This window comes from Oncorhynchus tshawytscha, linkage group LG22 (genome assembly GCF_018296145.1).
Source record: "Oncorhynchus tshawytscha isolate Ot180627B linkage group LG22, Otsh_v2.0, whole genome shotgun sequence".
Taxonomy (NCBI): Eukaryota; Metazoa; Chordata; class Actinopteri; order Salmoniformes; family Salmonidae; genus Oncorhynchus; species Oncorhynchus tshawytscha.
In genome coordinates this window covers 29,776,409-29,794,534 of record NC_056450.1, presented here as the reverse complement: position 1 = coordinate 29,794,534, position 18,126 = coordinate 29,776,409, and the positions used below count along the sequence as shown (strand labels likewise).

The 18,126-nt window shown below is 42.7% G+C and overlaps 1 protein-coding gene across 2 annotated transcripts in view; it reads left to right on the top strand.

Moving 5' to 3' along the window:
• The window catches only part of LOC112222287 (metabotropic glutamate receptor 7), a 120,682-nt gene that overhangs the window by 60,811 nt on the left and 41,745 nt on the right, over window positions 1–18,126 (top strand). For both annotated transcript variants that reach the window (XM_042304061.1, XM_024385041.2), the window contains one exon: window positions 12,265–12,404. In XM_042304061.1, coding sequence (XP_042159995.1) covers window positions 12,265–12,404 — 140 coding nt within the window. The remainder of the gene's footprint in view (window positions 1–12,264; window positions 12,405–18,126) is intronic.

Genomic DNA, 18,126 nt, shown 5'->3' with positions numbered 1-18,126 from the left:
GCTCGACACAGCACAGCAGTAGAGCCCCCAGTCCACCCACACTGCTCGACACAGCACAGCAGTAGAGCCCCCAGTCCACCCACACTGCTCGACACAGCACAGCAGTAGAGCCCCCAGTCCACCCACACTGCTCGACACAGCACAGCAGTAGAGCCCCCAGCCCACCCACACTGCTCGACACAGCACAGCAGTAGAGCCCCCAGTCCACCCACACTGCTCGACACAGCACAGCAGCAGTAGAGCCCCCAGTCCACCCACACTGCTCGACACAGCACAGCAGTAGAGCCCCCAGTCCACCCACACTGCTCGACACAGCACAGCAGTAGAGCCCCCAGTCCACCCACACTGCTCGACACAGCACAGCAGCAGTAGAGCCCCCAGCCCACCCACACTGCTCGACACAGCACAGCAGTAGTGGAGCCCCCAGTCCACCCACACTGCTCGACACAGCACAGCAGTAGAGCCCCCAGCCCACCCACACTGCTCGACACAGCACAGCAGCAGTAGAGCCCCCGCCCACCCACACTGCTCGACACAGCACAGCAGTAGAGCCCCCAGCCACCCACACTGCTCGACACAGCACAGCAGTAGTGGAGCCCCCAGTCCACCCACACTGCTCGACACAGCACAGCAGTAGTGGAGCCCCCAGCCCACCCACACTGCTCGACACAGCACAGCAGCAGTAGAGCCCCCAGCCCACCCACACTGCTCGACACAGCACAGCAGCAGTAGAGCCCCCGCCCACCCACACTGCTCGACACAGCACAGCAGCAGTGGAGCCCCCAGCCCACCCACACTGCTCGACACAGCACAGCAGCAGTGGAGCCCCCAGCCCACCCACACTGCTCGACACAGCACAGCAGCAGTAGAGCCCCCAGCCCACCCACACTGCTCGACACAGCACAGCAGCAGTAGAGCCCCCGCCCACCCACACTGCTCGACACAGCACAGCAGTAGTGGAGCCCCCAGCTCACCCACACTGCTCGACACAGCACAGCAGTAGTGGAGCCCCCAGCCCACCCACACTGCTCGACACAGCACAGCAGTAGTGGAGCCCCCAGTCCACCCACACTGCTCGACACAGCACAGCAGCAGTAGAGAGCCCCCAGCCCACCCACACTGCTCGACACAGCACAGCAGCAGTGGAGCCCCCAGTCCACCCACACTGCTCGACACAGCACAGCAGCAGTAGAGCCCCAGCCCACCCACACTGCTCGACACAGCACAGCAGCAGTAGAGCCCCCAGTCCACCCACACTGCTCGACACAGCACAGCAGTAGTGGAGCCCCAGTCCACCCACACTGCTCGACACAGCACAGCAGCAGTAGAGCCCCCAGCCCACCCACACTGCTCGACACAGCACAGCAGTAGAGCCCCCAGTCCACCCACACTGCTCGACACAGCACAGCAGTAGTGGAGCCCCCAGTCCACCCACACTGCTCGACACAGCACAGCAGTAGTGGAGCCCCAGTCCACCCACACTGCTCGACACAGCACAGCAGCAGTAGAGCCCCCAGCCCACCCACACTGCTCGACACAGCACAGCAGCAGTGCACTCTTGTCATGTCTTAGTTCAGAGCCCCATGCGAACGTATGAATCTTTCATCTCATACAGCGCTCACACAAAGCTGTCCACACAGATAATTTTGTTCCCTTGGAAATAACGTGAAATATAAAATAGAATGGCGTTTGTAATGGCTTTCTATCTGCATGGAGAGCCACGCTGCTTAATTGTTTGCTTACTGGCAGACTGTGAGTGTTTGTGTGTGTGTTAATCTGTGTGTGTGTGATTCTTTGTATTTCCATGGGCGTAGAACAAGACAGTCTTGTAGTCCTGTCATACCCACTGCTTACACTGTACTATGTCAACACCTTGTCAACAACAAGATACAGTATGTCAACAACTCTGTTCTCTGTCTGTTGGAAGCAGAAGTGGCAGATTGTTGACTACCACAGCTGTGTGTGTGTGTGTTTTTGTTTCAGTTTCATAGTAAAGAGGATTCTGCCTTTCTGCAGCCATATGTTTAGTACAAGTATTGGAAATGTAACACTTTACATGAGCCTGTTGTCTTAAGGGCTACATAGTTGTGTCATAATACTGACATAATACTGATGTATTTAACATTCATGACAGCTAATGTTATATTATGACAACTGACAATAAATTGCCTTGACACAAACCATTGTCTATCTGCCAAATGTCCAGGCATAAACCTGGTCAGCTGGCTTCCCCAATATACTGTATGTGAGGGAGGAAAGGATGGGAAGTGTTCAAGTCATGTATTGTTATGTACAATGCATCGACACGAATGGTCCTGCTAGTCTCATGTTCATTACACACAGTCCAGATAGGGCTGAATGGGGCCCTAGACAACCTATTCATATTCTGCACACACAGAGTGAAAGTTGTTTCAGTGACTTCACCTGGGTTATTCAGGGAATTAACTCCCCTCGTCTGAACCCAATTGAGCTCTTCTAATACACCTTGCAGACCATTAACACTGCCATTTCAAAAGCTGGTAGTGAATTAAGGTAGTGAATTGTGTATGACTAATGCACAGGAATCTTATCGAGAAAACTTAAGCAACTTATTGACTTTGATGGTCATACAAACTTTGAGTGTCGGATTGGGTCCTCCCATGAGAGTTCTGCATCCTTTAGGTCTCTTCCTGTATGTATGGTGCATCTAAATGAGCTTGTTTTACTTACTGTCATCTCTCTGCTTGCTGTATGAGGGGAGATTTTTGTCTTGCTCTTTAGTAGAATGTTCAATGACAAATGTCCTTGGGAGAAAAAAAAACTGGCATCTAGGCAGCTGACAGTCCCTACTGACACAAAAAGTGTCTAAACTAAAAGAAAAGATGTGCATTTTTCGGGTACAGACTGTATCTCACAAAGACTATGTCCTACACAAACTCAAAGGCAGCATGTCCCCCAAAATCATTTTGGACAGGTGTTATCGGTCCTTTTCCATAAACACATTTTAAAGAGCTAATACTACAGTCAATTCCCATTCCACATCCGATCTGAGTCCCCCCCCGTCCTATATAAAAAATGGTATCTCCTATGCCTTTGAATTATTGTATTTACTGCCAAGGTGTTAAACTGAAGGAGTAATACAGTCTCTAACAATGGCTGTATGAGGGCCATCGACCTTACTGGGTGTTGTATAGCGCTCTATGTCACATCAAAAGAGACACTTGATTCTCAGGGACCTCCTCATTATGGTGAGGTGTTAACACACAGAAACATGCAGATATAAACACACAACCACGCACACACACACATGAATCAAGCCCCTTATTTAATTTCTCAAATACTGTGTTTGTGATGTCATGATGCCACACACAGTATTATCAAACCTCCCCATGTTTGATTGTAAGGAGGGTGTCGGTTTTTTTAATGCTTAATTTGGTCATTGCCAAACATAGGAAGACCCCACTGCTGAAGGAGACACAAGAAAGCCTGGTTGAAATTCTCAAAAACACACCTAAATAAGCCTAAATCCTGGGGAAATGTTCTTTGGCCCAAATAAACTAAATTAGATCTTTAATCTTTGCCGAATACTGATCAGCACTGTGTTTACTGATGACCAAATGAAGCATTCAATGAAAAGAACACCCTCAGTCAAACATGGGGGAAGTTTGATAATGCTGTGGGGTTGCTTTGCGGCCTCTGGTACTGGGGGCCCCTGAAAATGTTTGAGGCATCATGAAATCAGCATATAATCAACATACTGTATTGGAGTACAGTGTTCAACCCGCGTCTAAAAACTGGGTATCCATTGAAAGTTGTGGGTCTTCCAGCAGGACAACAAACCCCAAAACACACAAAAAACACCCAGGAAAGGTTCAAGAAAAGATGCTGGACTGTTCTGGAGTGGCCAGCAAAGAGTCCAGACCTGAATCACATCCAAAACCTACGCGAGATCTGAAAACAGCGTTGGTGGAGAGCACCCCTCAAATATTGAAGAATTAGAGCAGTGTTCTGCTGAAAAGTGGGCCAAATTGCCAGGAGAAAGGTGCAGAAAGCTCATTGATGGCTATAATAACTGTTTGTCTACAGTTATCTTGGCCAAAGGCTGTGAAACCATGTATTAGCTCCGGCATGTAAAAAAAATCCATGCCATTTGTGTTTATTGTGTAAATTACTTAAGTTTACAAAAATACAATTGGTTCTGCAACGTTGAAAATCCAATGTGAAGGTGTGGAGACTATATATATAATATAATATATATATATATATATTTTTTTACAAATTCTACTTATTTGACAAGAAATCAGGCATTATGTAAGAAAAGTGCAAAGGTGCCAATATACAGTATTTGGCAACAACTGTACAAACTTTGAGTGTCGGATTGGGTCCTCCCATTAGATTTCTGCAGTCTTTAGGTCTCTTCCTGTATGTATGGTGCATCTAAATGAGCTTGTTTTACTCCCTGTCATTTCTCTGCTTGCTGTATGAGGGGAGATTTTTTCTTGCTCTTTAGCAGAATGTTCAATGACAAATGTCCTTGGGGGAAAAACTGGCATGTATGCTACTGACAGTCCCTACTGACAGTCCCTACTGACAGTCCCTACTGACAGTCCCTACTGACAGTCCCTACTGACAGTCCCTACTGACAGAAACTAAAAGGAAAGGTGTGCAGCGTTGGGGTACAGACTTTATCTCATAAATACAACGTCCTACACAAAACACAAAGGCAGCATGTCCCCCAAAACCATTTTGGACAGGTGTTATTGGTCCTTTGCCTTTAACATATTTTATAGAGACATCACTGCAGTCAATTCCATTTCCACATCTGCTCCGAGTCCCCCCGTCCTAAATAAAAAATGGTTTCTCCTATGCCTTTGAATTATTGTAGTCACAGCCAAGGTTAACTCACTGTTAAACTGAAGGAGTAATACAGTCTCTAACAATGGCTGTATGAGGGCCATCGACCTTACTGGGTGTTGTATAGCGCTCTATGTCACATCAAAAGAGACACTTGATTCTCTGGGACCTCCTCATTATGGTGAGGTGTTAACACACAGAAACATACAGATGTACAGTGCATTAGGAAAGTCCTCAGACCCCTTGACTTTTTCCACATTTTGTTACGTTACAGCCTTATTCTAAAATGGATGAAATTGTTTTTTTCTGTCATCAATTTATATACCCCATAATGACAAAGCAAAAACAGGTTTCTCGAATTTACAAAAGTATTCAGACCATTTACATAAGTATTCAGACCCTTTACTCAGTGCTTTGTTGAAGCAACTTTGGCAGCGATTACAGTCTCTAATCTTCTTGCGTATGAAGCTACAAGCTTGGCACCCCTGTATTTGGGGATTTTCTCCCATTCTTCTCTGCAGATCCTATCAAGATCTGTCAGATTGGATGGGGAGCATTGCTGCACAGCTATCTTCAAGTCTCTCCAGAGATGTTCGATCGGGTTCAATTTCGGGCTTTGGCTGGGCCACTCAAGGACATTCAGAGACTTGTCCCGAAACCACTCCTGCGTTGTCTTGGCTGTGTGCGTAGGGTCATTGTCCTGTAGGCAGGTGAACCTTTGCTCCAGTCTGAGGTCCTGAGCACTTTGGAGCAGGTTTTCATCAAGGATCTCTCTGTACTTTGCTCCATTCATCTTCCCCTCGATCCTGACTAGTCTCCTAGTCCCTGCCACTGAAAAACATGCCCACAGCATGATGCTACCACCACCATCCATCACCATAGAGATGGTGCCATGTTTCCTCCAGACATGATGCTTGGCATTCAGGGTAGCGAGTTCAATCTTGATTTCATTAGACCAGAAAATCTTGTTTCTCTTGGTCTGAGAGTCCTTTAAGTGACTCTTGTCAAACTCCAAACGGGCTGTCATGTGCCTTTTACTGAGGAATGGCTTCCGTCTGGCCACTGTTTATGTATAGTGTGTTTGACGCTACGTAGTCACGGGTCTTTGTAAGTTTGGTTATTGTGTTTTCAGTTTCACTTATTCATTCAAATATGTGGAACTCGAAGTACGCTGTGCCTTGGTCCGACCATCATTATTACGAACCCTGTTTTCGTTTCGTTATTATGGGGTATTGTGTTTAGATTTTTTATTTATTTAACCAATTTTAGAATAAGGCTGTAATGTAACAAAATGTGGAAGAAGTCAAGGGGTCTGAATACTATCCGAATGCACTGTGTACACACACACACACACACACACACACACACACACACACACACACACACACACACACACACACACACACACACACACACACACACACACACACACACACACACACACACACACACACACACACACACACACACACAAAAGTCAGGCCACATACCTGTATTTCATTTCTCCAATACTGTGTTTCTGATTTTATGATGTCTTGCACACACTCAAGATTGCCAGTACCAGAGGCAGCAAAGCCATTATCAAACCGCCCCCATGTTTGATTGTAAGGAGGTTGTTGGTTTCTTTGAATGTTTCATTTGGTTGTAGCAAACATAGGAAGACCCCACTGCTGAATGAGACACAAGAAAGCCTGATTTGAAATTCTAAAAAAAACACCTAAACAATCCTAAATCCTGGGCAAAGGTGTGGAGACCCAAAGTTTTTTTCAAATGAAATTTGACATGAAATCAAGCATTATGTAGGAAAAGTGCAAGTGTGCCAAAATACAGTATTTGGCCCAACTGTACATACTTTGAATGTCGTATTGGGTCCTCCCATTAGATTTCTGCATCCTTTAGGTCTAAATGAGCTTGTTTTACTTACTGTCATCTCTCTGCTTGCTGTATGAGGGGAGATTTTGGCCTTGCTCTTTAGTAAAATGTTCAATGATGGTGTCTTTTGGGAAAATAACTGCTGTGTAGGCTACTGACAGTCAATACTGACACAAACTAAAAGGAAACGTGTGGAGCGTTGGGGTACAGCTTGTATCTCACAAGACAACGTTCTACATAGGGTTGCAAAAAAAATTTCTTTCAGTTAATTTCATGGTTTTCTCAAAATCTTGGTTGGAGGATTCCGGATTCTTGTCCTATACAAAACACAAAGGCAACGTGTCACCTAAAACCATTTTGGATATATCCTTTTCCTTCTACAGGTTTTATAGCCAGTTCTATTACGACAGTCGACCTAGCACTCTATGTCACATCAAAAGAGACACTTGTTTCTCAGAACCTCTTTATTATGGTGAGGTCTTAACACACAGAAACGTACAGATGTATACACATATGCACGCACGCGAACACACACAAACACAGTCGCACACACACAGTCGCACACATGCACACTTCATCCAAATGTCATTTCTCCAGTAGCGTGTTTCAGGTGTCCAGAACCTTCAGTAAGCTAATAAGCCAAATCTACGATTCTCTGCTTGAGACAGGCTGCTACAAATTGGGACCAGATGCGGATCCTATGATTCTGTGGCTGACCTATTTATCTTAATTTCCTGTACAGCATGTGTGATTGAGAAGGTTTGCTTTTGACCTGAGGAAATGTGCAAACGTCTTGTAGAATGGCCACCATATGATATTCCTAATGCAGAGCTGTGATAACCTACAGCTGCACACCACTCCAATGATGCTGCACATCTATCTAATGGTGTATCACACAGATCTGATGCTGAAGTGCTGAGATGTGAAATCTAGGGCTGTGGTGTGGTGTTGGCTAGACTCAGCACATGCTCTTTCACAGGGAACACAGGTGAGGTCTATAGCACAGCAGAGCCATCATCAGTCCGTAGGGAGCTAGCTGGTCTTGCTAGCATTATAATGAGGGGAAATGGTCATTATGAATAGGCTATCAGCACATGAACACACCCTGTGGCCCTTGATGCCCACGGAACCTTTTATAGACCGAACAAGGGACACGTGGTTAAATGTTAATTTTTTCTCTCACTGAGAGTTTTTCTCTCACTGAGGTTGATGTACTGTTGGACCAATGTGCGCTGAAGACTAACCCCAGGCCTTTATTAGTCTTAACTTAAAATATGCATGTGTAATTCAAATCTTCGCACAAATACAGTGTATTTGGAAAGTATTCAGACCCCTTGATTTGTTTGGGACTTTTCATCAAGGATCTCTCTGTACTTACCTAGTTCATCTTTCCCTCGATCCTGAGAAGTCTCCAAGTCACTGCCCAGTCCCCACAGCATGATGCCGCAACCACCATTGTCGTGACTTTGCTTTCATTAATCTGATGACTGTTTTTTATCTAATCATCTAACTATTGTTAACTGTTTCCCAATCAAATGAATAATGTAACAATCATCTCATTAGGATTTGGGGAACCACGAGAGCAGTTCTTTAAAGAGTTACCATCTCCCAAAATAAAGTCTGATGGTCTTTAGCTATTACATCTATAAACAGTCAACTCATTAATCTTAACCTCCTATCATATCATCATTCTGAACAGTCGTAACCTCCTGCATCTGCAAAAACCCCAGTCTTACTTATGACTCAATACTCCACAAATTTGTTTAATTATTTATTTACTCGCTAACTAATTGATAACACGGGCTGACACAATATGGCGGCTTGGTACAAAAAAAGACAGAGAGGGCGCGAGAGAGAGAGACAGAGACATAATACTTTGGTACATTTAGAAACTACTCTCACAGTAATCATATTCTTTGCACACAAACCGCCGCCCGTTTGGAAAAAGAAATGATGAATGTGTTTACGTGTAAATGTCTTGGTTCTTTGTGGATTTCTGTTGGGACCATGCTTATTGGAAAGGTTGTTGGGCCTTTTTGCGGCACCCTTGTAAGGCTCTGATTGTTCAAAAGGGGTCCCCACTCATCTTTTACCATTGTTCTCTACCACGGTCCGGTATCGGTTGACTTGTCGTGTAGTCCTGAACAGAACTACAGTTTATTCTACTTTCCATTTGCTCCTGAAGCGGCCTCTTTGAAGATAGGCTAGCCAGCCGTGACGATGCTTCCCATTGGGAGGATGATAGTAGCGTACTACGGTGATTTGAGAAGAGTAGTAGAATGGTCCCACTTACAGTGCCTTGCGAAAGTATTCGCCCCCCTTGAACTTTGCGACCTTTTGCCACATTTCAGGCTTCAAACATAAAGATGTAAAACTGTGAAAAATTATTCAGCCCCCTTAAGTTAATCCTTTGTAGCGCCACCTTTTGCTGTGATTACAGCTGTAAGTTGCTTGGGGTATGTCTCCAGCAGTTTTGCACATCGAGAGACTGAAATGTTTTCCCATTCCTCCTTGCAAAACAGCTCGAGCTCAGTGAGGTTGGATGGAGAGCATTTGTGAACAGCAGTTTTCAGTTCTTTCCACAGATTCTCAATTGGATTCAGGTCTGGACTTTGACTTGGCCATTCTAACACCTGGATATGTTTATTTTTGAACCATTCCATTGTAGATTTTGCTTTATGTTTTGGATCATTGTCTTGTTGGAAGACAAATCTCCGTCCCAGTCTCAGGTCTTTTGCAGACTCCATCAGGTTTTCTTCCAGAATGGTCCTGTATTTGGCTCCATCCATCCATCTTCCCATCAATTTTAACCATCTTCCCTGTCCCTGCTGAAGAAAAGCAGGCCCAAACCATGATGCTGCCACCACCATGTTTGACAGTGAGGATGGTGTGTTCAGGGTGATGAGCTGTGTTGCTTTTATGCCAAACATAACGTTTTGCATTGTTGCCAAAAAGTTCAATTTTGGTTTCATCTGACCAGAGCACCTTCTTCCACATCTTTGGTGTGTCTCCCAGGTGGCTTGTGGCAAACTTTAAACAACACTTTTTATGGATATCTTTAAGAAATGGCTTTCTTCTTGCCACTCTTCCATAAAGGCCAGATTTGTGCAATATATGACTGATTGTTGTCCTATGGACAGAGTCTCCCACCTCAGCTGTAGATCTCTGCAGTTCATCCAGAGTGATCATGGGCCTCTTGGCTGCATCTCTGATAAGTCTTCTCCTTGTATGAGCTGAAAGTTTAGAGGGATGGCCAGGTCTTGGTAGATTTGCAGTGGTCTGATACTCCTTCCATTTCAATATTATCGCTTGCACAGTGCTCCTTGGGATGTTTAAGCTTGGGAAATCTTTTTGTATCCAAATCCGGCTTTAAACTTCTTCACAACAGTATCTCGGACCTGCCTGGTGTGTTCCTTGTTCTTCATGATGCTCTCTGCGCTTTTAACGGACCTCTGAGACTATCACAGTGCAGGTGCATTTATACGGAGACTTGATTACACACAGGTGGATTGTATTTATCATCATTAGTCATTTAGGTCAACATTGGATCATTCAGAGATCCTCACTGAACTTCTGGAGAGAGTTTGCTGCACTGAAAGTAAAGGGGCTGAATAATTTTGCACGCCCAATTTTTCAGTTTTTGATTTGTTAAAAAAGTTTGAAATATCCAATAAATGTCGTTCCACTTCATGATTGTGTCCCACTTGTTGTTGATTCTTCACAAAAAAATACAGTTTTATATCTTTATGTTTGAAGCCTGAAATGTGGCAAAAGGTCGCAAAGTTCAAAGGGGCCGAATACTTTCGCAAGTCACTGTAAATTCGCTTTTCTAGATACTTTACTTAGGACAGCTAATCAGCCGTACCAGTGATTGTCCAGGAGGTAACTTCATCGTCTCTACCTCGTGTTGAGATTTCAAAGTTCAAACCACTTTGGACATGAGCCGCAGCTACATGCCTCTCTGGTCTGATATGTTAATTCTTAACTCACTATTTTATACAGTTCATTCAAAAGGGGCAGTTCGTGAGGCTGACACACTCTCTGACCACATTCAAGGGGTGGTGACTACTCATTTGTACAAAGTTGTAGAAACAATTTCCTCTTATAGGTTCTACGATCACATCCCCAACTTAACAAAAACACTTTCATCATTTTCTCTATTTCATACATAACCTAGAGGACAGAGACTTACATGTAGTGTGTATACTTTTCAAGTTACAGTATTTAGTTTTTAACATGTTTAATGATGACACAAAAAACAACCAGAATTACATTATTATTCTTTAGATCGACCCTGACCATTCCCCACGATCTATGTTCGAAATATTTTTCCCGTATTCACTTGAAAACATGTTAAAGTTTTGACGGGAAAATGTCTGTGAAACAAAGAAACATTCTTGTGTGAATTTGGAGAAGGAGATGGCTGAAGGTTCTAATCCTTGATTTACAACAGGGTGTGAACTGTCAACCCCCCACCAGCTCCCTTCTCCCCCCTCCGCGGGTGAGAGGAGGTCTGGCTGAAGTTATTTTCTGCAAAGATGATCCGACCCATCTGGATGCTCACAGGACAGTCATGACACCTACTTCACGGTAGGAATGGTGCCAGGTGTCCTCCAGACATGACTCTTGGCATTCAGGCCAAAGAATTCAATGTTGGTCTCACCAGACCAGAGAATCTTGTTTCTCATGTTCTGAGAGTCATTTAGGTGCCTTTTGGCAAACTCCAAGAGGGCTATCATGTGCCTTTTACTGAGGAGTGGCTTCCATCTGGCAACTCTACAATAAAGGGCCAATTGGTGGAGTGCTGCAGAGACGGTTGTCTTTCTGGAAGGTTCTCCCTTCGCCACAGAGGAACTCTGGATCTCTGTCAGAAAGACCATCGGGTTCTTGGTCACCTCCCTGACCAAGGCCCTTCTCCCCTGATTGCTCAGTTTGCCCGGGTGGTAGCTCTAGGAAGAGTCTTGGTGGTTCCAAACTTCTTCCATTTAAGAATGATGGAGGACACTGTGTTCTTGGGGACCTTCAATGCTGCCAACATTTGTTGGTACCCTTCCCTAGATCTGTGCCTCGACACAATCCTGTCTCGGAGCCCTATGGACAATTCCTTCAACCTCATGGCTTGGTTTTTGCTCTGACATTCACTGTCAACTGTGGAACCTTATATAGACAGCTGTGCACCTTTACAAATAATGTCCATTCAATAGAAGTTACCACAGGTGGACTCCAATCAAGTTGTAGAAACATCTCAAGGATGATCAATGGAAACAGGATGCACTTGAGCTCAATTTCGAGTCTCATAACAAAGGGTCTGATTACTTATATAAATAATGTATTTCTGTTTTTATTTTTAAAACATTTCTAAAAACCTATTTTCACTTTGTCATTATGGAGCATAGTGTGTAGATTGATGAGTACAATATTTTATTTAATCCATTTTAAAATAAGGCTGTAACATAACAAAATGTGGAAAAAGTCAAGGGGTCTGAAAACTTTCCGAATACATTAGATCTACTCAATATAAACATGTTTCTATCATTCCTTCCTTCTGTGTCCCTGCAGGTAGTGCAGGCACGTCGGTTATGTTTAATAAAAACGGCGACGCCCCGGGACGCTACGACCTGTTCCAGTTTCAGATGACCAACTCCAGTGTTCCTGAATACAGGCCCATCGGACAGTGGGTGGAGACTCTCCAACTCAGGGTAAGGTTATGGCCTGTAAAAATGGTCATAAAAAAATCCTTATAATGGCCTTATTTTATGATATTCATGATCTGTAGAACTACATTTAATACATTTTACAGAAATATAAGTACAAACTGGGCACTTGTTGATTGAGGGCATTCCCCACTAATTAGTACTAATTAGTCAATCATTTGTTTAGGAAGAGCAATGTAAAATCTAATTGAGGAGTTAGCCTGTAGTCCTGCCTGTTGCTCTTGCTTTTTGGCAAGATGGCAACAAGTTGTCAAAATCAGAAAAAGACTGATACCCATCTGATGAAATATCTTTGTCAATAAATATTGAGACAGGTGACCTTGATGGTTTCATCTCTGATGAAGATATGCATCAAAAGGGGTGTGTCAAAATGCGTCAAAAAAAAATCCTAAATCCCTTCTGAAAACAACAAACCCAACAAACCACCCCTCCTCCTAAAAATATAAAATAAAATAACTACTACAGCAGCCTTATCAGTCCAAGGTGACAAATCTTGCTTTGTGGTCTCCATGGCAACAGTGGTGTTGTTCTCATTACAGTTTGTAACCAGGAGGTGTTCCAGGGAGCACCATTGTCCACATAACAAATCACAGCCCCTGCACAGATAACTGATAGCAGATCATAATTGAATGAAAAAACACATTTGTCATACAGGTACACATGAGGTACATGAATACACACACACACACACACACACACACACACACACACACACACACACACACACACACACACACACACACACACACACACACACACACACACACACACACACACAGTAGATATTGGCATGCACTAAGGTATTGACCAGAAAAAAGCAGTAGATTTGAAGACAGTTTGTTTTCTGAATCTTTGTTGTGAGAATCTGTGGTTGTGTAATTTCTTAAATGTGATCATTATCAGAGCAATTAATAGATTCATTCCAAAGGTTTTCAATGTTTTTGGGAGCAAGAGATATGGGAGAAATTATATAGGTTGTGATGTGAGATGCAAGATAAAGAGTTGTTCTAGATGACTAGTACTGATAAGTCCAACCCATTTCTGACCTTAAGGTTAAACTAATATTGTTGACAAAACGCAATGCCAAATAAATCTTCTGGAGTGTGAAAGCTCAGTATCTTTTAAGTACTAAAATTCAGTGGCCTTCTCTAAATTCTCTGTCGACGACTTTACATTTATATGACAATATAACAATCCTGAAGAGATATTCCACCTCTAAGACGGTTGTAAAATTGGCATTTTAAGGCGGTAAATCATATTCTCCTTAACTAATCACATTTTTCATAACTCTCTGGCTTTTCATTTCATTCAATAAAATCTCTCTTAAAATCTCTTGAGTACAAAATAGGACGCATGAAAGTATATTGTTTTATTTAGCTTATTCTTTGCACTCTTATGAGTGGAACTACTTTTCAAAAATTATGAAAAATATATTGTATTCTCCACTGCAATAGTATGGTGCTTGCTGCATTAGTTGTGAGCAGTGGTGTAAAGAACTGAAGTAAAAATACTTTAAAGTACTACTTAAGTTGTTTTTTGGGGTATCTGTACTATTCTTCACTATTTATATTTTTGATGACTTTTACTATTTATATTTTTTAATGACTTAACTCTCGACCCGCTCCACTTCAGCCCAGTCGATGTTAATGGGGGCCTGTTCAGCCCTCTTTTTCCTATAGTCCACGATCAGCTCGTTTGTCTTGCTCATATTGAGGGAGAGGTTGTTGTCCTGGCACCACACTGCCAGGTCTCTGATCTCCTCCCTATAGGCTGTCTCATCGTTGTCGGTGATCAGGCCTACCACTGTTAAGGACAAATGCGTTTTGTCAACCCCAACAACTACATTCCTGAAGAAAATAATGTACTTTTTACTCCATACATTTTCCCTGACACTCAAAAGTGCAGGACAAGAAAATGGTCTAATTCACCCACTAAAAGAGAAAATCCCTGCTCATCCCTAATGCATCTGATCTGGCAGACTCACTAAACACAAATGCTTTGTTTGTAAATTATATCTGATTGTTGGATTGTGCCCCTGGCTGTCCGTACATTTAAAAAACAAGAAAGTCGTGCCATCTGGTTTGCTTAATATAAGGAATTTGAAATGATTTATACTTTTACTTTTAGTTTTGATATTTAAGTATATTTTAGCAATTACATTTAATTTTGATGCTTAAGTATATTTAAAACTGAACACTTTTTTACTTTTCATCAAGTAAGATTTTACTGGGTGACTTACACTTTTACTTGAGTCATTTTCTTTTAATTAAGGTATCTTTACTTTTACTCAAGTATTGGATACTTTTTCCACCACTGGTTGCGAGTTAGCCAGTAAGACACGCTGTGACACTAGACATAATATACTGTGCATTCGGGAAAGTATTCAGACCCCTGGACTTTTTCCACATGTTGTTACGTTAGCCTTATTCTAAAATAGATTCCATTGTTTTTTCCCTCTCTTCAATCTACACACAATACCCCATAATGACAAAGCACTTTTTTTTGTATTTATGTTTGCACAATAAAAAACTGAAATACTACATTTAAGTATTTAGACCCTTTACCCAGTACTTTGTTCACACACCTTTGGCAGCGATTACAGCCTCAAGTCATTCGCCCCAGTCTAAGGTCCTGTGCACTCTGAGCAGGTTTTCATCAAGGACCTTTCTGTACTTTGCTCCATTCGTCTTTCCCTTGTTCCTGACTAGTCTCACCAGTCCCTGCCTCTGAAAAACATCCCCACAGCAAGATGCTGCCATTCATTACCATAGGGATGGTGCCAGGTTTGCTCCTGACGTGACGCTTGGCATTCAGGCCAAAGAGTTCAATCTTGGTTTCATCAGACCAGAAAATCTTTCTCATGGTATGAGAGTCCTATAGGTGCCTTTTGGCAAACTCCAAGTGGGCTGTCATGTGCCTATTATTGAGGAGTGGTTCCGTCTGGCCAATCTACAATAAAGGCCTAATTGGTTGAGTGCTGCAGAGATGGTTGTCCTTCTGGAAGGTTCTCCCATCTCCACGGAGGAACTCTGGAGCTCTGTCAGAGTGACCATCAGGTTCTTGTTCACCTCCCTGACCAAGGCCCTTCTCCCCCGATTGCTCCGTTTGCCCGGGTGGCCAGCTCTATGAAGAATCTTGGTGATTCCAAACTTCTTCCATTTAACCCTTGTGTTGTCTTAAGGGTCAACATGTGTTTAACAGCAGAGAAAACCCCCTAAATTATATTTTTCAACTTGAAATTTGATGACTTTTCCTAGAGTGACCCCAACATTAGAAAAAGTGAAACATCACATTTGTTCATATTTCCATGAAAGCTGTACACCACCAGGGTACAAAGATTGTCTTAGGGTCATTTTTGACCCGGCAGTTGTAAAATCATTTACACACCACAAAATTCACAAAGACACACACACACAATGAGAAATTGAGATTATGTGTGCTACTGATTGCACTCAGCCAGCAGCTCCGGAAGAGGAAGATCACCATGGTTGGCACAGTTAGAATGAACAAGCCTGAGCCCCCCTGCACGCCTCCCAACAAGGGGGAGAGAGGCCTTCTCATCAAAGTTTGCCTTCAACCCCACCACCACTCTAGTTTCTTACCTCCCAAAGAGGAACAAGCCAGCCACCACCCTGGGATACAACCACAACAAAGGGTGCGTGGACAACCTGGACAAGGTGATTGGAACTTACAGCTGCAGGAGGATGACTGCCCGCTGGCCCCTGGTCATCTTCCATAACATCATTGATGTGTCCTCATACAATGCCTTCGTGATATGGAACAAGATCAACCCTACCTGGATGCCTGATAAGCGGAACAAGAGGAGGGTGTTCCTGGAGCAGCTGGGAAAGGCACTTGTAACCCCACACATTCAAAGAAGGGAGCGCCTCCCCCACACAACAACCTCTGCAGAGCTTGTGAATGCTGTTCAGGGGGCTGAATCTTGTCCTGATCCACCTGAGGCTGCAGCTGGGGCAGGCAAGAGGAGGAGATGCCAATTCTGTCCCCCAAAGAAGGACTGTAAAACAAATACTATGTGCTGCACATGTGAGATACATCTACAAAGTCCATGCACACACACTTGCATACTGTCATACATGTGCTAATTAGAGTTGATTGATTTATGTTCTTCACATTTTTGTTTTGTATCTATTATCTTATTTTATTCTTATTTATTGTTGTTGTTTATACACCTTGTGGGTGGGGGCAATGGTTAAACAAATGGGAGAAGACTAGTATTTTGTTGGTTAATTCCTCATTGTACAATATATAAGAATATATCACTATGTTGCCAAAAAAGTTCAAGACTGTTATTGTTTCCCTTCAATAAAATGCATTAAAAATTACTTTCTACACATTTCTGCTACTTTCTTAGGCTATACAAGTGCTATCTATTGCTAAAAAAGTAATGTTTACACCTATGCCGTACCTTTAGCAATTGTAATACCCTTATTAGAACCAATTATTGAGTTTATTCTTCTTATAATTAATTGGTATTATATTTAAAAGGTGATTGAATTGCTCCTGAATTGTAATGTTGTTAATGCATTACTTTTGAAGAAATATTTCTTTAATGTATAAGTGAATAGGTTGGTTTACTTTTAAGTTTAAGTTTTGACCAATAAGGTCGCTTGTTAAGCTGTGGCCAATGGGAGTTGACCTGGTTAACGGGAGGCCTGGGAAAAAAGAGAGGGAGAGAGACGTTGAAAAAAGGATGGACATTACATTATGACCGTTGGTGAAGAATTTTTTTTTTTTTTACAGAAGGCGTTAAAAATAAAACAAAACCCATACCTACCGAGTTTTGAAGGGAAATACCGATTTTATTTTATAAGAGAGTTGTTACAATTTTGTTAAGAAAGACTTAGTAAAGACTGAAGCTACCGTCTCATCATGGAGGTATTGGACAGCCTTGAGGTTAGCCTAGCATCCTGTGAAACCGAGAGAGAATTGCTTGGGAAAGATTAACGAGTTCATGTTCCCATGAGATATCGGTTACTGCTAAAGAGTACTGTCTACATTGATAGCTGTGCTTGCTGTGGATCTTGTTAGGAAACCTGCAAGTAACTGCTGTACTTCGCTGACGGAATAGCTACGAGTAGTGAGTAACCACAACGGTGGGGTGCGTGTTAAGCAAGCTTGAAATCATTTGAACATGGGTTGTGCACGACTCATTGGGGTTTATTATTTTTATTTCTTTTGATGTGGTGCTATGAAAATGTAATAATACACATATTGAACCTCATGTTTGTTGCCTTGGTGGAGTCATTTACTGTTTCAATTTAATTTAATGCATGGGAAAGTATATCTTTATACAATAACAAAACCTATAATCATTCCATCTGAAGTTAATACCCTATTTGTCATCACCCTAGATAGTTTACAATGGGGATTCTTATTGGAGATGTCCTTCTCACCTAACATCCCATGCTGTTGAGATACTCTACTTCAGTTAATATCGTGATAGTCAAATTTGAGCGTGGTGAGAGGGTTACATTTTTGGGTGCTCATCTGGGAATTTTGTTTTTGTTGATGGATATTTTCAGAAATGACTCTGGTGTAATTCTTTTTTTTTGATCACTGTTTTCACTGCTGACATCTATACTAACATTCTATACTGACTCACCATTTGAACATTTTCTTTCTAACATTGCTAACATTGGCATAGACTTACAACATGAGTGTGGAAGACATTGTTTCCTGGTGT